Below are 22339 nucleotides of genomic sequence, written 5' to 3' on the forward strand. Positions count from 1 at the left end.
AAGCAGTCGAATCTCCAAATCCCCGAGCTAGTAACATAGACTTCATATTTGTTGTGTTAATTTTTTTTTTTTATTATGATGATTTAGTTTTATTTTATTTTAAAAAATGGACTAATTATAAAGTGTTTCAAAGAAAGTAATGAAAAGATGTATAATTTGTTGCTGAAATTCCTTTGAGCGTATTAACTCAAATTCAAAACTTTTAGAACCTTCTTATTCAACTCAGGTTCAGAATCTCATGGTGTTCTTTTTCTGTCCACATTATATGATATGATTGAATGGAAGTAAAATATGTATAGAATAGATCAAGAGGCGACTGAGAACTGCTGAAAGATTATCACATACATGAGAGCAAAGATACACTTGTTTCATCTCAACAATTCCTATAGATTTAAGGGAAATTCTATGTATCAGCCAAGTTTCTTTTCCCTGCCATGATTTGATTCAGAATTGTAAACTAGTTGACAAATAAGTTGCCTATTATTCTTCTTTTTATTAATTCTATTTGGTTTACCGAACTTCGAACAGTAATTCAGCATTAATGACATATTGTTTCAAGAACGAGCAGCTTCCTTTTTCTCTATAAGCTTCACAAAGTTGCGGACAATCGTCTTGCCGTCAGGGGTAATGATGCTCTCTGGATGAAACTGAACACCCTGTAGTTGCAAACAAATGAAAAGTTTAGTATGTGAGAAAAGGGAGACAAATTACAGTCCAGACCCTAAGATTCCAACTCTTTAAACCAAAATCATTGAATGCTAAGATTTTGTACTATAAAGCACAAACAAAACAATGTGAAAGATAAGATAGGTAACAAGATAATGAAAACTGCTTTTGATGTATGAGTAATAAAGTCGAATTCAACAGGGTAGGTATACTGGTGTAGCTTCTATGGAAGATGTTAACTAAACCGCATATCAATAATGAACCAAGTTCAACTATTTTGACTATTTGAGTAAAGGATGAAGATTCCTTTATTGACTGTCAGAAAGAAAAAAATATGACAAGATTTATCACTTAACTAAACCGTGTATGAATAATGAAGTTAAGTTTATGCCGTAACTTAACCAGTTAATCTACTAGTTTAATACTTCAAGAATTGATATGTAGACACCGATAATAATTTAAGAAAATAATAGTAATCGCATGTGACGGCGTCTATCGGTGTTTAGACACGACACTTGCATGTGTTAAGACACTAGACACACTTTTGATCTGAAGTGTCAGTGTTACATGAAGGTCAAAGAATTGAGTTGTGAAACAAGCCTAATATAAATGCATGTTAAGACTACCTACAATAGACCAAAATCGCATCCGACCCTTTCTTGGACGCTATCATGACAGATAAGTACAACAGGAAGATAAGTTGTTACCTGCATATGCCGATATTTCTTGTGACGAGCAGCCATTATGAGACCATCTTCAGTCCATGCTGTTACTTCAAGTTCATCATCAGGAAAGCTCTCCTTTTCAATTACAAGGCTGTGATATCTTCCAGCCAAGAAAGGACTGCAAATGATATGAAATTGATGAAGCCAAATTATATCAGAGCTCAGAAGCATATAAAAATGAACGGAACGAGCTGCTGACTACTAAACAAGTTATAGTTTTAAATTGCAGTACGCAACCACAATCGCGGCCACAATATAGGGATTTTTGAGATATCCACAATGATATCGCAATTGTGGCTGCATCGACCGCATTTTACCTCAATATAAATGTATTTTACCGCAATTGCGACCATAAATGTAATTTAAAACCATAAAAATTAAAACCTACTTTGGTAGTCCAGCAAGTAATCCATCTTCTCCTTTCTCATCATAATAAACCAGAGAACTTTTCCCATGCATCACACCAGAAGGAGCACGAATAATTTTCCCTGCACGAGATAAAAGAACCAAGTCTTGATCCTATTGTAATGGCCCAGCCAGGGGAAGAAATGATGTTGTCATTGAGATGAAACGGTAAAAGTTAAAATGTAGGAAATGCTTTCCATTGAAAAAGAAAGCCGAGTTAATGATGAATGACATGCAAATATGTCAAGAAAATTTTACATTGAATTATAGGCCTGTTCGTTACAATTTTTTCTTTTTTCGGAATTTTTTTTTTAAAGTATCACTTTTAGAAGTTTTCCCTGGGATTACAAAGAATTGATTAAGACTCACCGCCGAAAGCCTCTCCCATGCACTGTAATCCCATGCATACGCCAAACACAGGGATAGTTGGTCCAAGTTCGAAAACTGTTTGCAAAGATATGCCTGAATCTTGAGGTGTTCCTGTAAGGAGCAAACAATGTTACATTAGGAGGAAACAACGTGTATAGTTCATTAATCGTGTTTAAGGTTTTTCATCATTTTATTAGTCTAAAATTAAGAAATAATCGAAAATTTTGAAGAAGGCAAACTTTACCTGGCCCAGGTGATATCAGCACTCCTCTCGGATTTTTCCTGTTCAAAATAATAAAACAGAAAGTTTCTTATTACATCAGGAGCTTACAAAAGTATGTATCATCCCAAAAACAGTTTCATCAATAAGGAAAATGATTACCTTTTCAACTCCTCCACCGTTAGCTCGTCATTTCGGTAGACCTCAAAGTGAAATCCTAGCTCCCCCATATACTTCAAACGTAAATGATACAATATTAGATTAACCGATTTTCTAAAAAGAACAGATGCACCACAAGTACAATAAAATATTCTGTCAGAAGTCTTTAGCTCTTTTCTTGATTGCACTTCTCTTTAAACAAGGCGCGAAGAATCTCAAAATTGTTATGACTTATGACTCGTCTGATAGACTTTCAATTTAATTTCACATTAAATTTAGGAAATGTGATTATTAATGATGCTCTATTCATTTTCAAAAAAAAATCCATATTTTCCGTTGCCATGTTAATCCAGTGTTAAACTAACTCTTCCCCTTTACCATAGGAGCATCAAAAGCGAAGAAAAAATGCCCCAGCTAAAGCTGATTTCATACCCGCCAGCAAATAAACTTGGTTCTTTTGAAGGGTAACATTTTCAAATGGGAAAAGCACAAGTGCTTGAAATCCGTTAAACCTCGCCTTGCTGCACATTCGACAACTCACAAGTGGCTACGTCATCAAGGTTTTCGAGGTTTCCGCGACCATGTCATGACACGGCATTGCAATTATAATTCAAAGTCAATGTTTTAGGGGATTCTGTGCACGACCCTGTCACGACACAATTACGGCGGCATTGAAACTTTATTGCAAAATTCAATGTATTTAGGGTTCGCGTAACCATGTTACGCAACAATCACAGCAGGGTTGCTATTTCCCCACTCATTCAAGGATTTTTGGGATTCTGCAATCATATCATAAACACAATAACAGCAGCATTGCAATTTTCCCCTAACGTTAACGATCATAACGTAATCGCAACCACGATTTAAAACACTTTAACCACAATACTTTTTCTAATTCAAACAATTTCAAACTAACATCAACAATTTCTACAAATCTTCTAAAAATTCTTCAAAAATTAATCAACTCCAACCAATTTCGCGGTAAAAAAACACAAATAATTTAGTACTAAAACATAATCAATGCTCATACATTTCTCACACCAAAAATTATGTACTCATATTCATATATAACATATTCATCAATCATCAAGCTTAAGTATTATTTTCAATACAAATCCATTAACCATTAATTAAATGAAAGAAATAATCAACAACAACAAGAAAACAATTACAAAAACACTAAAAACAAACCTGACAAAGATTATAGGTAAAGCTATCATAGTTATCAATAACAACAATTGGATCACTGGATTTGGATTTTTCAACCGAAACACCTTGCTTTGAATTCACTTCCAATGCACCAGAAGAAGCTTTTAGCACAACCCCTTTTGCCCTTTTTGTCTCAAACCTTAAATCTGCAATAAAAATTCAAACTTTACATCAAAATTCATAAACTTTGAAAAAAAAAGAACATTATTGATAAAAGGGTGTATGAATAAGAGGGTACTTGAGGAAAGTTGAGGAGATTGATGAGGTGAAAGAGAGAGAGATGGGTTTGGTTGAAGAAGGGAGATTCGAGAAATGAATGTGGCAGCCATTGTTGTTGTTTGTAATTGTAACAGACACTGTCTTCAAAGAATCTTGTTAACTATTTATAACGGTTCTTTGCATCTGAAATTATTTCATTTTTTATTATACGACGGTTTATACATGCATCTAATTAAATCATATCAGATAAATTTAAAAAAGAAAATATTTTAGAACTTATCCGAAAAATGATATCATTGAATTTTGGTTATAATTGGAGTCATCTTATTTTTGAGTTGCTGACTCCAACTCAAGTTCTTCTTAATCGTCTGTTGAGATGTTAGATGTGATGCGACATTAAACAAATTATAGTTTTATTTACTAAGTTTGGTTTTGATTTAATTTTGTCCAGTCGTATTTTTATTATGTTTTCAATTTTGTATCTTCTGCGTTGTTGGTAAATAAAAAGTTTACTAAACTCTTGTAATAGTAGTTAGTCTTTTTTTTTTTCTTTCTATTTGGGGTTTGTCCTTTTTTCTTCGACAAAAAAGTAAAGATATAACATCATAGACCGATTTGATTGAATTCATATATAAAAGAGTTTTAGATATACAAATGGTGGTGATTAATAGTTAAAATTGTTTTTAAGTAAAAAAAAACATTTATGGTTATAGTTTAATATTGAAATATTCATTCATTTTTATCATCTGTGTGAAAATACCTTTGAATGATGTCATTGTGAATTGAATGGGGATATCATAAGAAAAGTAATAATAATACCATACATGTTTTTCAGTCCAATTCATTTAGATAATTTAAAAATGGTGATTAATTTAAGTGAATGTATTTTTCAATTAACTCTTAATGATGACCCTTTTAAAAAAACAAAAACGTTGCAGCTGTTTATACAGATTAATTTTTAAATTCTGTGTGTGACTTTTTTTTAATTGTAAAAAATCAACCCATGAGGAAGGCATGGCTGACTTGTTAAAATTATTACTAATATTTTAATTTGAAGTAAAAGAGTATGGATTGCAAATTTTTAACTTTGGACCAATGGGACACTTTCTTCATAGATGAATAACCTAATAGCAACAAACATCAAAAAGAAAAGGGTGAAAATATGGGGTCGAACTCAGTCACCTGCATAAAACGATCTAAGTTTCTTTTTCTTTTTTGGTATAAAAGAGGATCGCAGTCCACAAATGTCTAAATTTCTAATGAGACATGGAAGGAAAATGATATTTAAAGCGAAGGAATATCAAGCGAAGTATTTCACGATATAGTTGACACATTGTAATTACACTGCCTTTCCTTGAATTCCGCCAACTCCATGTTTAGCGCTGAACATTGAATTTTGACTGAGGCAATTGCGATTCGCGAAGCTATCGTGATGTTTTCTCTCTGGAGATATAGCATTCCTCGACATGGAAAGACTCATGTCATAAAACACCACATTAATGCTTTTGTCCTTCTTTTATATTTATATTTCGACACACATACACATATGTCTCTAATTTTTGAATGGGTCGTCGTCCACACCAAATTATTATTCTGGAATTTGGTTCCCAAATTAAAGCTGATTTAATGTATCTAGATGTAGACTTTTGCAATCATATCCATACAGAGATAATACCTCCATTCATTTTCAATTATCCTTTTAAGATATTATTTTTTGTTACAATTTTTCTTGGAAAAATGGCATCATTGAATTTTCGGTTCAATATTTTTTAAGTCTCGTCAACCGATATTAAAAGTGTTAGGGTGAGTTAACTCATGTTGAAAAATGTCGAGCATGGATTAACTCTCATGTTGAAATATTTTTTAAGTCTCGTCAACTGATAGATCTGACGGTTACTGAAGCTTTCTGTCCAAATTCTGTGTTTTCTTTATTCCTGCTTACTGTATGCTGGTTATTTTTAGCCTTGTGATCAAAATCCAAGGGCCAGGATCAAATTCATGAGCCCAGTGGACCTAGTGAAGGCCCAATATGTTTCAGATTTTCTTTTTTCTACGTTTTTACTACTGGTACCCTCCTGTTATGCTGTTTACACCCCTGCTTCATTTAAATTCTCTCTAAAAAAATTCCAAAAATATATGTGTTTATTTTATCTCTTTTACTTACCATTTTTTTTACTGTCCATATTATGTCTTTGCCTTATTATCATATCTCATAACTTCATATCTCATCTTTTGTTCATGCAATTTATTTTCCAATATATTAGTGTGTATTTTAGGTATTGATGTAATTTACTTTTTACGCATTTTTATTTCTTGCTTTAGAATGCCCCTAGGATGGTATGTAATAATGTAGTAATTGCACACACCGACACAAGCACCGACACTACACTATTTTATTCATTGCTTTATGCTTGCTTTATTTTTCCGTATCGTTACGCTAGTTTATCGTTAGTTTAGTAAAACCGTTTTATCCCAAAAATCAAATAAGCAAAAGTCAAATTATTTTTCTCAATAAACCTTGGATCCAAATCCAAGAGATTTTTCTTTTATTTTCTTAATCAAATTCCTAAATGAATCTTAATTAAACTTAGACCAAATTTCTTAAATAAAATGAAACAACCTCACTTCTATTTTATTCTTCTATACCTTGAGGTCTCGCAACCCTTCTTAAAACCATTTTCAAAAATTAAATTAAAATCAACTCAACCCTACCTTGAGGTCTCGCAACCCTTCTTAAAACCATTTTCAAAAATTAAATTAAAATCAACTCAACCCACAAAAAATATTTTTGAGAGAGAACTACGGCAGTTCTGATCTCTTTTAAGGGTACGTAGGCAAGGGTTTATTCCTTCCAAATCGATCAAATAAAAATGACAAAAGCTCATACTTCTCCCTCCATTCTTTCACTTAAACTTTAAACAAGAAATTTTCAAATAAAAATAAAGTTAGAAAGAGGTTCCCACGGAGTACCGTGGACGATACGGGTGCCTAACACCTTCCCTAATCGTAACCGACCCCCAGATCCAAAAAGGGTTTTAAATATTTTAAATAAAAGCTAAAAAGGAAGAACAAGTTTTTTTTTTTTTAAGGAAGGAAACAAACATTTTTTTTTGTCAAGTAGTCTAGTGGCTAGAATTCACATTTTAAGATGAATAAGTGGGGTGTTTGAAGTTCGAACCCCGGTCTCTACATATAACAATACATTGTTCCGCCAGCTGAGCTATGCTCACCGGAATGGAAACAAACTTCTTTATATACTGTATAAATAATTATAATTATAATTATTATAAATTACTCCCTCTGTCCTATATTAGATGAATTACTTGATAATGTGCAATATTGACTTAACATACTTTGACCTTATTTTTTTACTAATATTATATAACGTTCTTTTTAGATTCGTCTTGATGGATATTTTCAAAATAATAAATTTTCATAATTTTTTTAATAAACGGTATTTTTTTTGAGAGGTTTAATATACAATTAAAAATATGAAAATAGAAAATATGCATTTATATATATCATACTCCTTCCGGTCACAATTATGAACAAAAGTTTATTTTTAAGATTCATTTAATAAATGGTGTACGTAGTCTCATACATCATTTATTGAATGAATTTAAAAACTGAACTTTTGCATATAGTGATTGGAGGGAGTAGAGTCAAGTATATCACTCAATATTCAAGTGGGACTAGCGAATATTCAAGTGGGACTAATGAACTTTTAATCACCCGCCCCACTTTATTTTCTGGCCCAATATTTGCCCACTTGTTACTTTCGTTTCTCTATCTCAATTCTCAAATCTCCCCATCCAATGTTCTTTTTCTGAATGAAGTTTTCAATCCATTATTCTCAACTGCGATGAAATACGAATGAGAAGAAAAGGTTAGGAAAACTGAAACACGGTCCAACCTGGCCAACCGGTTCAGGCCGATTTTCCCGGTTTTACTCCGGTTTCCCGGTTCTAATGCAGACCTGTTTTGAGAGCCACTCGGTCCGGACATAGACCCGATCCGGTTTTTACTACCTTGTTTACAAGTATTTTGCGTGTCTCGGTCTTCACTCCCTCTCCCTCAAGTTCAAACCTAATACGCAGTTGTGCAACCTCTCCGTCCTCCCCATCACCGTTCCTCGCCGTTGTGCCTCCCATTGCATCATCTTCTTCTTCGAAACTCTAGCCTCCAGGTTTATTCTCTCTCTCTCTCTCTCTCTCTCTCTCTCTCTCTCTCTCTCTCTCTCTCTCTCTCTCTCTCGAATCACACAGGTCATGTTTAATTTCGATTTATTAATTTCAAGAAAACTAGTAATAATACCCGTGCTGACGCACGGGTGCAGTTATAGTTTTATCAATTAAAATTAAATGCATATGTGAATTACCATATGTGAATTACCATTATCACATTGATAATTTACTAAAGTTTTTGGATATATCATTCACAAATATTGGCTCCGTTTTTTTTATATTTATCATTCACATATATTGGTCCTGTATTTTTATATTTATCATTCACAAATCTTTAGTCCCGTGTTTTTTATATTTATTATTCACAAATATTGGTCCCATGTTTTTTATATTTATCATTAGCAAATCTTGGTCCTGTGTTTTTTTTTAATTTATGAGTCACAAATTTTAGTCTCATGCTTTTTGTAAATTTATCATTCAGAAGTTTTGGTTTCGTTTTTTTTTTTTTTATATATTTATCATTCACAAATTTTGGTCCGTATTTTTTATATTTATCATTCACAAATCTTGGTTCTGCATTTTTTATATTTATCATTCACAAATATTTGTCCCGTGTTTTTTATATTTACCATTCAAATATCTTGATCTTGTGTGTTTTATATATTTATAAGCATGTGTTTGGTTTCAATTCTAGAGGGGCAAGTGATTATAGAGGTTGTATAATTGATTTTATGATGTTTGGATGATTTAAAGTATAATTGATTTTGCTTGTACAATATATTCAACTTGAAGCTACAATTTGTAGTTTTTGCCTTCTACAATTGATTTTACCCTTAAATTATTCAAAAATTTATATCAATAACTACATGGCTTGTGTATTATAATTATTATAAATTTTGTATCAACGATAACATGTCCCCTGTATCAGTATTAGTTTAGTTAGTGACAGCTTAACCCGTGCATTTAAGTTAATTCTGAAATAGGATAACTGCAAACTTTTCAAGTGCATGGTAACTTAGTTTAATCAATGTCAACGTTTTAGTGCATTTTATTAATGACAGTTAGTTTGTCTCATGCATGATAGTTCTATTTAATTGATGCCAACTTCTCTCATGCATTTTAGTAATTTCTGAAAGTTTAGTATATACCCACTTATCATACATGTTTTAGTTGATAAGGGTTCAATATCATATTTTAGTTAATTTAGTCAGCGAAAACCTATCCAGTGCATTTACGTTACTTATGAAATTTTATTCAATGGTGATGTCGATCAAGGTTAGTTTAGTCAATGATAACATATCCCGTGTATTTGATTTATTTTCGGAAGTTTATTCAATTCTCACTTATCCCTTGTATTATAGTTTATGAAGATTCAATATCAATATAAAATTGAAGTGAGGTGGCATTATAAATAGCAGGAACGTTTTAGCAGGAACAATTTTTTATAAAAAATGTGTATCAAAATTAGTTTAGTCAGCGACCACTTAGTAGATGATATTAATTTTAGCATTGAAATCAACGCAATTAAATATTTTCTTAAAAATTGTGTAAAAACTTTAAACGATTATTACTTTGAGGTAGATGGAGTATTAACCAAATTGGTCATTGACTTTGTAAGACACTCTCAAATTAGTCCATCATTCTATTTATATTTCAAAATAATCTTTGTCTTTGTCAAAAGTTTCTTATTTAAGTCTTTCGTCATGTTACAATAACATAAAGATAGATATTTAACTGAAAAACTTTTGATAATATTTCTAAATAGCCTTTGTTTTTGCCAAAAATTTATCAATTAAGTAACTCGTCGTGCGACAAAAACACAGATAAAGATTTAATTAAGAAAATTTTGACAAAGACTATATTTGAAATATTAATAGAGTACAAAATTGATACTAATGACTTTCAAAGACATGAACCAAATTGATTGTTTACTCGTTAATTAATTGATTGTCCCATTAATAAATACAGTATTAATTACTCCATCCGGTCCTAAATATAAGCAAATTTGACTTTTTACATTCATTCAATTAATGATGTATGTGGTCCATAATATGAACCACATACATCATTAATTGAATGAACCTAAAAAGTGAAATTTGCTTATATTTAGGACCGGAGGGAGTAATTTTTTTTGAAGAAATAAATATTAATTAATTGTAAAGTTTTTAAATTTTTTACCACACAACACGTACCAACTACCACACTTCAAATATCTACACATCAGCACCCTCACTCTCTAATATTTTTTTTATTTAATATTTAATATTATTCAATAATTTGTTTATTTTTAACAAAACCTATCGGTTTCCATATCTATCACATATTTCCCTTCTCTCTCTCGCCTGAAACCATCCCTTCTCCTTCTCTTCCACCATGAACCACCGTCACCGACAAATTCCGCCTGATCTACATCTTTCCGGCGACCTTTACTAAAAAATAATTACATATTATTCATCACCTCATTCTCCTCTTTCTTTCTTAGTCACATGTTTTTATATTTACTATTCACAAATACTGGCCCCATGATTTTTATACTTATCATTCACAAATTTTGGTCCCGTGTTTTTTATTAATTTATAAGTCAAAACTTTTGGTCTCGTGCTTTTTGTAAATTTATCATTTAGAAATTTTGGTTCCCTTTTTTTTTATATTTATCATTCATAAATTTTGGTTCGTATTTTTTTTATTTATCATTTACAAATCTTTTCACTGTATTTTTTAGATTTATTAGCACAAATCTTTGTCGCGTGTTTTTATATTTACCATTCACAAATCTTGATTCTGTGTGTTTTTTATATTTATAAGCATGTGTTTGGTTTCAATTATCATTGTGACAACTTGTCCTGCGTATCGAAGTATAAATAATTTTGCAAGAACAGTTTTTTTTTTTTTTATAAATAACAACTTCTCATGCGTATCAAAGTTAGTTTAGTCAGTGACAACGTATCACGTGTATTTGAGTTACTTTTGAAGTTTTTGTCAATGCACACTTCTCCCGTGCATTTTAGTTATTTAGCAAATTTTATACAATGCACACTTATCCCGTGCATTTTAGTTATTTAGAACTATTTTGACAATGCACACTTATCTTATATCTTTTTAAATTGAAATGAGGTGATATTCTAAATAGTATAAACGTTTTATAATGAACAATTTTGAGAAATGACAATTCGTCATGTGTATCAAAGTCAGTTTAGTAAGTGATAACTTATCCCGTACATTTTACTCATGTTTTTTTTATAATTTTCTTTTTAATATTATTATTATTATTATATTTTTCATTTAACTTTATCCCCACACACAATATTCATTTCACAGTTACGTTTTCTCTCTCTTCACCAAAGAAAACATGGAAAACTCTCCCACACCCTCTAACAAACCAACCCTAGCAGGGGCGGACCTGGCCTGGGCCTGCTGTGGCAAGTGCCACACCAGCCCAGGCCCAATTTATTTATTTATTTATTTTTATTATGGAGAAAACAAAAGTAAAAACGCGTTGCCTACCCTCTTTTCATTCCATCGCTCATCTATTCCTTCCATTCTGTCTCTCTCATCTGTAAAAACGCGATTTGTTTTCTTTTCATTCCATCAATCCATATCGTCCCTTCCCTTCTCTGGTCTGGTTATATGCTATTCCATTCATCACCCCTCATGAGTCCTCCATCACACCAGCTGCAGGCAGCAGTATAATCAATTCTAGGTCATCTAAATTTTAGGTAATTTCTCTTTTTCCTTCTTTTTCATATATTTATGTCTTGAATATTGATTGGGTTTATGATTAATTTTACACAGCTTACCCTTAAATTGATTGCTTAGGTTAGATTAGGTTGTTAGTTAGGTTAGGTCATGACTGTAGTGTATAATTGATTGATTCATAATTTTGAATTTGACATTACTGTAATCTAATATAATGACTGTAGTGTATATCACTTTACTTTCAATTCACTTTAACCAAAATCAATTAAGGAAGCTAAATCTCTTTCATCAAGTTGAATATAATTATTTCTTTAAAATAAGATATTACTTTGAATGGGACTGGCTTGTGTTTGTTATTAATAGGAATAAAGAATAATGCAATTTTGAGACTCTATAATCATCAATACAGCCACCATAGATGCTGGTATAGCGTAACACTTCCTAGCATTGTGTTTTTTAGTATCTGATGTAGTCTGTAGCAGCTAAGTAGCAGAGAAAATCACTGTATTTTCAAGTAGAATAAAATCATTGTACATTTTGACTTGCTATTTTTTACAACCTTCCCTTAAATGATAATCTTAGAGATTCTCATTGAAAACTGAGTTATATTTGTAGCTTGTTAAGATAATAGGCTATAGGTTAAGAGTGAGGTCTTTGGTCTGATATTTCTATGTAAAAAATCTCTTTTTAGGTACTAGACGCAATCAAGAGATTTTACTATATAACAAGATGGCGGATCCATGGTTAAATGACCGTCTTGTAACATATATAGAAAGAGATGTTCTTAAAACAATTAGTAATGATGTAATTTTAGCTCATTTTCAACAACTGGAAAATAGAGCATTTGCTTTGTAATTTTAGTTGCTACAACTATTTTTAATATAACTTCTTATTATATTTACTATTATTTAATTATTTGAAAAAAGAAATTGTGCCCCAGTGATATTCCGAGGCCAGGTCCGCCCCTGAACCCTAGCCGCCGCAATAAAATTTCCGGCCTCCCTCAGTGTGTTTCCCCGCCCCGTTTTGTTGTTACACCATCTCTTTCCTCTCCTTTTCATCTCTACGGCCATCTTTTCGGCAAGATCTCGACAACAACATACAGTATTTTGAAAAACCTTCACCATAAAAAGAGTCTCCTCCAGATCGGACTACCTTTGTCGGTGACCACCGCGCCGGAGTTTGCAACCACCGCGCCAGAAAAGAGCTTTCACCTTTTAGGGTTTTCCTTCCATTATTATTGGAATCCCAATAATTTAAATCATGCTGCAATTTGATTTCAATCATCATTGTTGAAACCCGATTGAGTAACCGCTATTATTGTGCTGTGAAACCTTCTATATCTCCCAATCATTGCTTCCTCATTTGGGGTTTTGTTGGATGACAGGGATACATATGAGTGTAGTGACAGATTCTCCCGCACATTCTTCTGGCAGCGATGACTTCATTTCATATCTCAACGATGCTCTAGATGCAAGTTCACCCGACTCATCCGCAGATGAAGAAGCCGAAACCCAAGACGAGTTTGAGGATGTCAGGTACTCTTCATCGCCCGCCCGTTTCATATTTCATGCGTCATGGTATTAGTTAAACTGTTGCCGGCCGGGTGTGATGATTTTACAAATTTATTGAAATCTTTTAGGTACCACACCGGTTATGCCTTTTCTTCTTAACTAGTCAAATGAAAGTATTTTTATCTATGTTTTACATATTCTCCTGTATGAAAAATTAGTTTTTTGGTGTGTGGAAATGTAAATCACACAAGCTTATAGAGGAATTTTGCTGTGTAATTGTAAGTTCATCAATATTGTGTGAGACTCAATGTTGGGGAGTAAAGAACCACTAACAAATAAGTCCTAGAGATAAAAATATTATGGTGGATGACTTATCATACAAAACAGAACCAGGAATAAAATCATAGATGTGATCACTTTGACTCATCTTTAGCTGTTAAGGGATATGTCAATTGTCAAGATACATTTTTGTAGAAGAGTGCAACAGTTAAATTTGTAAGGGGTTAAGAGGTACTAAAGGAAAAATAGGAGTCCATGATCCATCTGGACTCAGATGACCTATCTTTAGACATGATCCATGATATAGCATTTTGTATCGCTTGGCATTGATCCATGTAGCCGACTCCGACCTATCGGGAGAAGGCTTTAACTATTGTTGTTTTTGTTGAATTGTGAACTAATTAGCATAAAGCTATAGGAGAGACGGGTCATATGGTTCCTATTTTTTGTGTCTAAGATACAACGATGCATTATTTATTTATTTTTTTTTTGGTTTCAGTTTTTTATCTTTTTGTTTTGTGCTTACACTTTACTTTACGAATTAAAGCAGAAATAAAAGACGCAAGTTGGAGAGCACTGAAGAAACTGAGGGGTCTACTTCAGAAGGAATCATGGAACATAAACTAGGTAATTAATTGTTGGTTCATTGCTAGGAACCAGAATCCATCCCGCTACACTTGCATGATTTTTTTTAAAATTTTGATCACAAACAAATTTTTAGAGCAAGCAAACCAATTTAATTTTTAAAGAAGGATATCACAATGTTTGTTTGTTGGTGTATCGGCATTTAATGCACTACTTTACTTGTACAACAAGATTTTAAGACGGGTATTGTTATTTGCAACTGCCGATTTTCTTTACTTGAACCATTCCTCCCCCTCCCTGCATTAACCAAGAAACCGGATTGAATTTACTGATGTTGTCAGCTCTTATAGAGTAACGAGCTAATGATGATGCATACTCCCTTCCGGTCACATTTATAAGCAAAAAATCCACCTCACGTCTTGGTCACTATTATAAGCAAAACTTAACCACATTTAAACTATTTCATACTACAATTCCTAAACTATTTCATACTACTATTCCTAACATAGCCTTATTTAATTCCACTTTATTTTTTAGCCATTTATTACACTTTTATTTACCAGTAGTACAATTGATTTTCAAGGAGTTCCGAGAAACATGCTTTTGCGGAGTACAGTAACGATATCAAAAGGAAGAGTCATAAATTGTTGAATGCTTTGGTAGAGTCTTTGGTAGAGTTAAATCGAACTAAAAGTAAGACAGAGCATTCTTTTTGAGAATGTTAATGCGAGTCTTCATTTTTTTCTGATAAGTAAACGCACAAGATTACAAGTTTTGGAATTCAAATTAATGATCTCGTTGAGTGTTTCACATTAAAATAAATTGGTGAATTTATTCCAACAAAAAAGTGGTCCAGTTTTTTGGTTTAATTTAAAAAGGGTAATATGGTAAACTTGACTCATGTTTTACATCAAATCAAGGAAATTGAGTTAACTGAATTCCTTAATCACAGAGAAAACAGTTTTTTTTTTTTTCACTTATAAATGTGACCAAAGGGAGTACACAACTAGATGTTTTACACTTTGGACAGCCTTTTTTATGGGCTACTGGGTTGCAACCATACCTCATTTAAATTTATTTGTAAGGGCCCAGATTATGCACAATCTTTTCAAATCTTTGTGAAAATATGATAATGAATCTCATAACTTATCATTTCATTTTGAAAGTGTTGTAACACCTAGCGTCTCTCTCAGTTGTCACAGAGTCATCCGTGAATGTAGATGTATGTACCCATCCTGGCTCATTTGGAGAGATGTGTATACGTTGTGGGCAAAAGTTGGATGGGGAATCTGGCGTGACATTTGGGTACATACACAAGGTATACATTGTTTCTGATGATTATTTTCTGGAATTACTCCATCCGTCCCAAATTATACGATGTTTTGATCATTTCACACAAATTAAGAAGTGTAATTAATGTTGTATGGGAAAGAGAAACTATAAGTCATTTTACAAAATTATCCTTCATTAATGTATAGGAAAGATAAATTGAAGAATTGAAAGAAGAGAGAGTAATAAATAGTTTAGGGGATGGTAGGAAAAGTAACATTTAATACTTCATTGGTATTGTAAAGTGAATTATAATTTGGGATAAATTTTTTCTCCAAAACGACTTATAATTTCGGACGGAGTAATAATTTTGATTTGGACAGTTGTCACTGCGACATGGTGCAATTTTCAAATGACTGTTTGATTGACCGAGTGTTTTTTATCAATCATGACCAACAAATGTAGACTGTGGCAAGCCTATATTACCCACTCATTTGGGATACACACACACACACACACACACACATATATATTGTGCTATGGAACTTGCATAAAACTAAAAGTATACAGTTGACTGGTTTCTATGCACCCACTACCAGAGTTTGATGATGTGAAGATTCTATCAGTTGTATATAGATCATAATATATATGCATTGTTTAATATATATAAATTGTATATTCATTCTTATGATTTGGTTAGCATGATGGTTGGGCTGGTAATGTTGGCATGTCAGTACAATCAAGTTAATCTATCTAGTTTAACCTGCAATAGTTTATTTAAATATAATGGAAAGTTTTGTATTTGCAGGGATTGAGACTTCACGATGAGGAAATTTCTAGACTGCGCAATACAGACATGAAGAAATATTTATGTAGTAAAAAGCTTTACTTAGTTCTTGACCTAGATCATACACTGCTAAATACCACCATCCTTGGTCATTTGAGCTCAGAAGAGTTACATTTACTTAACGAGACAGATTCTCTAGAAGGTATACCAATGTGCTTTTTCTTTTGGCAATTGACATCATGTTTTATATTAGAAGGTTCTGCTCAATGCATTTCCTCATCTTTGTTGCTTTTTTCACATACCAAGTATGAAATTTATCTTTTTATAAAACAGGAGACATGTATTCAGCATAAATGCTAGACGTGTTCTAGTTCAGCTGTGCTGTCATTATATCATCTTTTAGTGCTATGTTGGCATTATACCTTTTTCTTCTTGTGTAAATGTATGAAGATACATTAGTAAAAATGTGTTTAAGGAACAAATGAGTATTTTCCATATAATCTTACAGTTGTGCTTGTTGAATTATTTTTAAAAAGCTTGCACAAGCTTGATGCATTTTTTATCTATGTCTGTTATGAAAAATTTGCCAAACAAGCATTTGCTCAAGTTTCTGTAGTTGTTAAAAGACAGATATCATTGTGTTATTCTGCAATTGCTAGTACCATGCTGGTCATTATCACATAGAACTCTGCATATATCATACGCAGAGTAGAGCCATGTTCTTGTATAAATAGCATCTCTGATTTTGATGATAATTTTTAAGTAGATTGACATGATAACTCAAATTCCTGCATTTTTCGGAAAATCAGGGTCTTTCCAACTCATGTACTTCATCATATGCGTATTCTCCTTTTTGAGAGCTTTTTCTTAATTAACCATTTGATGTTTTGGGTATTTCCATGACTTTGTACATATGTTGCTTTCCTTAACGTGTATTATGAAATTATAGATGTCTCCAAAGGCAGCCTCTTCAAACTGGAGCATATGCACATGATGACAAAGTTGAGGCCCTTTGTCCGTACGTTTCTTAAAGAAGCAAGTGAAATGTTTGAGATGTACATCTACACCATGGGTGATAGGCCCTATGCATTGGAGATGGCCAAGCTGCTGGATCCTCAAGGAGAATACTTCAATTCTAAAGTGATATCTCGAGATGATGGGACTCAAAGGCATCAGAAGGGGCTTGATATAGTGTTGGGGCAAGAAAGTGCTGTCTTAATTCTTGACGATACAGAACATGTGAGTTCACTGCTAGTTTCTTACTTCTTTTGCCGAATTACCTAATTTTAAATGTTTGTTTGATGATAGTTATTATGTGGAAGTCATTCTCATGATATTTTCTTTTACCGATATATATATGAACAAATCAAACACAATCGTTTAAATGACAATTTTCGCTAAGCCTGATTAATCTATTTTGATGCTTACATTATACTAAATTGAAGAAACCACTGCATAGAATAAGACATACCATCATGGTTGTGTCTTTCTCTTGCGAGGGTTTATGTGTGGCGGTTTGCCCTATTATTAGTATAACGTTGATGTTTCTGATATGTAGTAATTTTTTGGAATTGAATTAAATAGTTTCTGTAAAGTTTATTCTCTATACAGCGAGCTCATAGTTAGAAATGTGCTTTAGATCATCCATTTAATGTTTCAGATGTCATGGTTTTTCATTTATGAATCTATGAACTAAACCTTCAAATGATATGCAATGTAATATATTGTTGCTAAAAAATGTTGTAGGCATGGATGAAGCATAAAAACAATCTGATATTGATGGAAAGATACCATTTTTTTGCTTCAAGTTGTCGGCAGTTTGGCTTCAATTGCAAATCTCTTGCTGAAACCAAGAGCGATGAAAATGAAACAGATGGAGCACTTGCAAAAATTCTTGAAATGCTCAAAGAAGTCCACTGCACGTTCTTTGATGTGAGTCACTTGTTATCATCTCATATCCTGATAAATTTTTTTGTTATTTTAGATATATTGCTAAAGTTGTGTGCTGTGGAACTTTTTGTAGAAACTTCAAGGAGATCTTGTTGATCGAGATGTGAGGCAGGTAGTTATCTTGATGATATTTGTCTGTCTTTTGCAGTTCTAGCATTTTGAAATGGAAATATTTAGCTAATTTATCCCCCTAGTTTGAAATTCTCATAATGTGGCTCCTGCGATCTTTTCATTTTTTCCAGGTTTTATCATCAGTTAGAGGGGAAATCTTAAGCGGTTGTGTGATCATTTTCAGCCGTATAAATCATGGTGCATTACCAACTCTCAAGAGGATTGCGGAGCAAATGGGAGCTACCTGTTTGATGCAACTTGACCCCACTGTGACACATGTGGTTGCTACTGATGCTGGAACTGAGAAGTCTCGGTGGGCAGTTAAAGAAAAGAAGTTTTTGGTTCATCCCCGATGGATAGAGGCTGCAAATTACTTTTGGCAAAAGCAACCAGAGGAGAACTTCGTTGTAAAAAAGACCACTAATCCGTTGTAGTATATCACTGCTCTATTGGAGATGAATCAAAAACTTCTTTTAACTTCTCTTCTTGGTAAAAGAAACGCGAGGATAGTATAACTTTTTGCTTGTTTTCGTTGCTCCACATGTTTTTTGCCTTTCCTTCATTCCAAAAAAAATTTAGTCTTTCATGATAATTTTTGAGTTTATGAAACAAAAGAAGTGGAAGGTTTACAATGATATTGCGATTATAACATGTATAGTAATTTTTTGGTTCTTATCCAGTATATTCCTCTCTCCAACTGCTAATCGTGGTTGGGAAAATTAACGGACATAATCTTGCAACATGTTGCATGAGTTTTGATCTTTGTAATATGAATCTTCCAAATTTAGGCCATAAAATTTCAGTCCCTTCTATGTTTTAGTCATAATTTTCATCCAATAGAAGTGATGTGGCAAATAGGGATCATGTGCTTTTTATGAGGATGAAAAGCTTATTTAACCCTTATTTATAGTTATAATAATCGTTTTTTTTTTATGGGATATTTATAATATTCTTTGTCTTGCACAATGGGTTGTATTAAAATATACATGTTCAAGAATCTTGATGACAATTGAACATCAAACGATTTTTATATATGAATTCATATAGACAAAAATAATAAAGTATATTTGTACCCGTAAAAAAAATAATGTATGTTTAATACATATATTAAAATTTATGGGTAGATACACTTTTGATTATCCAAAGCTTGATTCGTTTTTAGTTTCTCATTTTAAATATGGCATGTGTATCCCCAACTTTTGAAATTTGTCATTTTTTATCGTTGAAATTATGTTTTAATCCACTCTGATGTTTGCCAAGGAGATCACAAATGACATATTTTAAATACATCATTTAGGAACACGCACCCTCATAACTGCGTTTTTATGGTGTCCTAAACCCTAATGTTATGACATGCACACTCATAACTGCGTTTTTATGGTGTCCTATGTTATGACATTCTTACAATATTTGATGAGGAAGAGTAACTGGATTCAACATCGTCGCCGTTGATGGAACTCTATGACAATCCACCAAATAGGGAGAAAAGGATATTGCATAACATTCATGACGAGAAGAATTCCGCTTTAAATCTACTAGTCATCAAAGCATTTCCTTTGTGGATAAAAGACTTTGAAACGAGTACTCCAAAAAAAAGGACTTTGAAATGATTTTTATTGAAACCTCTCAAGCATGGCTGCATGGGTACTCCTAAAATGGTAATGTACCCGTACCGAGCACATACCAATACCGGGTATGTGTATGTTATTCGTACCGTATGCCAGTTTTACTTGGCTGATTCATGATGGTGGATATAACAAAATGTGCAAGTAGTGGACAAATAGTAGAAATATTTTTTTTTTAATGTATTTCAATTCTTTTCCTTGTTTTTGATAAAAATAGTTGAGGCGGTTGACAAAAAAATTAAATCTCTAAAGCATGATGATAGATGTGCGGTTAAACATGTGGTTAAAATACGAATAGTATTATATTATTTTTATTATAATTGGATTTTTTTTTCTTCTAATTTTTATAACAAGAGTAGTAATTCACTCAAAAAATAATTTTTTGGATTTTTTTTATCAAGAATGTTTTGGTTATTTTATATTAATGTAATTGTACCTTTGTTTTTAAAAATTTACCATATTTCCTATCCATACCGGGTACCGTATGATACAGTCCGTATCAATAATATCTATGCATCATAGATTGAAATTATTTCCTCAAAGGTCTCTAACCACTCTTCAAAGATGAGTTTGTCTCGTAGTCATCCTAGAAGAGACATGAATGCAATACCAAAAAAAAATTATCACCTTCATTACCAAATTGCATCTTCATCTGAAAATTATCCCAGATCAAAAGTTGTTTGCATAAAAATTGTTCTTGTTCCTAATTTCACATTATGAACAATTTTTATCAAACAATGCATGTGATGGATTCAAACAACAAATCTTTCATGCAATTAATATAGAGATGAGTTGAGATGGATTTTTAAAGAAGTGGGTGCATCCATTCCCAGAGGCGTGGAGTTTATCTTCAATGCTAGCACTAGTAGAAGCAAATATTAAATTCTGATTTAATCAACCTATTTTCCTGTTGAAGATTTATGGAGTTTATGGTTTTGAATTGGAGCTGTGGAATTAAGGAGATTTGTGTGCAACGAGTATTAACAATCTTGGAATGTGGAGATTAAGATTTTTGGAAGTTTACAATGAATTATATAGTAAAAGAGTTGAATTTGATTGCAAAGCTCCCACCTTTGTTATGAAAATTTATTTGGTTAACTAATTTTTGTTTGAGTTTTTTTTTATCATGATGGTGATGAATTTTTTTAGATTTGGTGATGAGGGGGTGATAAATGTTAACGTTTTTCGTAAAATTTAACATAAAAGATTTATTTGGTACACATAAGGTTAGTTATATGACCAAAACGTAATTAAATTAATTATGAAATCAATATGATACCTCTTAAAATAGTTAAGGAAGTGTATATCCAATTTAGCATATCAATCAACAGTATCACAACGACTCGTAACTCAACAATTCAATAAACAACATAAAATTATAGCTTTTTAATGTGACAACTTTTTTCTTTATTTTTGAAATTTGATTTTTGAAAATTTAATTTAAATTATTATTTCAATGTGATAATAAGTATTACGATCAATTTAATTTAATACGTATAGCAATATTTGACAAATTTATAACAATATACTTTTTGAGACATTTATTAATAATATATAAATCACATTCTTATTTTACTTTGTGTGTGAAAGGAAACTTATTTTCCTTTTATTTTCTTCTGATTTTTTTTTAAGAAACCTTTTTTTTTTTCTTATTATTTTTTTGAAAAAACCAAATTAGCTCGGGGAATCGATCGATTGAATCTGTTGCAAGCCTATCTTAACCTCCAGTGGGTTAGGATTAAAAACAAAGAAATAGGAAATCCCGACTTTCCTCGTTCAACTTCAACCCTGGGCATCTCCTTTCGCGGATTCAATAGCAGTTGGGTTGGATCCTTTCCCACAACCCTTTTATTTCCAATTTCTACTCCAATGACACGACATACGTCTTGACTCGGGGGGGGGGGGGGGGACCCATCAAACAACAGCCTAGTGGAGATTTGAAATTCCCCGCTCCTACTTTTAAAGTAAAGAAGATGAAGACTTGTTTTCTTGAAACGATTTGGATTGGATTTCTATTAGCTCTAGTTATCTTTTCAGGAAAGGCCGTTGTACCATACCTTTTGACCTAAATCGAATATTCAAGAGACTAAAAAGATCGGGAATGCACCTCTTCAAAATAAAATAAAAAAGATCGGGAATGAACATATAAAAAGAGAGGAACTTCACTCGCAAAGCTTATGAAGAAGTTGTTAGTGTTGAATGGGAGCAACTATTGTTGTTGATCCTGCAAAGCCTACCCAAAGGTTCATGCCGAATTGTAGGAAGTGGACGATACATTTTTGTATTTCACAAAATTGACTTCGAAGATAATCGAACTTGAACATTGAAAGAAGCACACTCCAATATCTCAAGCAAATACCGTCGTAC

General features: G+C 32.4%; 2 protein-coding genes across 7 annotated transcripts; one reads left to right on the forward strand and one right to left on the reverse strand.

The window, feature by feature from the left end:
* Positions 1–324: 324 nt before the first annotated feature.
* Positions 325–4108, reverse strand: LOC146953408 (anthranilate synthase beta subunit 1, chloroplastic-like). Its single transcript, XM_085709533.1, has 8 exons — positions 3992–4108; positions 3736–3899; positions 2548–2618; positions 2410–2447; positions 2166–2276; positions 1780–1879; positions 1374–1509; positions 325–656 (listed from the first exon to the last, which is right to left on the reverse strand). Exons 1-8 carry the CDS (start codon positions 4080–4082, stop codon positions 555–557), a joined length of 813 nt encoding a protein of 270 aa, XP_085565659.1. The 5' UTR covers positions 4083–4108; the 3' UTR covers positions 325–554.
* A 3926-nt stretch (positions 4109–8034) lies between these two features.
* On the forward strand, positions 8035–19026 carry LOC146953409 (RNA polymerase II C-terminal domain phosphatase-like 4). 6 transcript variants are annotated; one of them, XM_085709544.1, is made up of 9 exons: positions 8035–8158; positions 13240–13390; positions 14193–14272; positions 15424–15548; positions 16308–16488; positions 17236–17525; positions 18033–18218; positions 18310–18348; positions 18479–19026. In XM_085709544.1, the coding sequence occupies exons 2-9, from the start codon at positions 13248–13250 to the stop codon at positions 18779–18781; spliced, it is 1347 nt and encodes a 448-aa protein (XP_085565670.1). In that variant the 5' UTR covers positions 8035–8158; positions 13240–13247; the 3' UTR covers positions 18782–19026. The 6 variants fall into 6 exon arrangements, with proteins under 6 accessions (XP_085565670.1, XP_085565684.1, XP_085565680.1 ...); XM_085709558.1 differs by having other exon boundaries at positions 14196–14272; XM_085709554.1 differs by lacking the exon at positions 8035–8158 and adding an exon at positions 11471–11872 and having other exon boundaries at positions 14196–14272.
* Positions 19027–22339: the final 3313 nt, after the last annotated feature.

This window comes from Medicago sativa, chromosome 1 (genome assembly GCF_051527215.1).
Source record: "Medicago sativa cultivar Bolivia chromosome 1, Bolivia_mono, whole genome shotgun sequence".
Taxonomy (NCBI): Eukaryota; Viridiplantae; Streptophyta; class Magnoliopsida; order Fabales; family Fabaceae; genus Medicago; species Medicago sativa.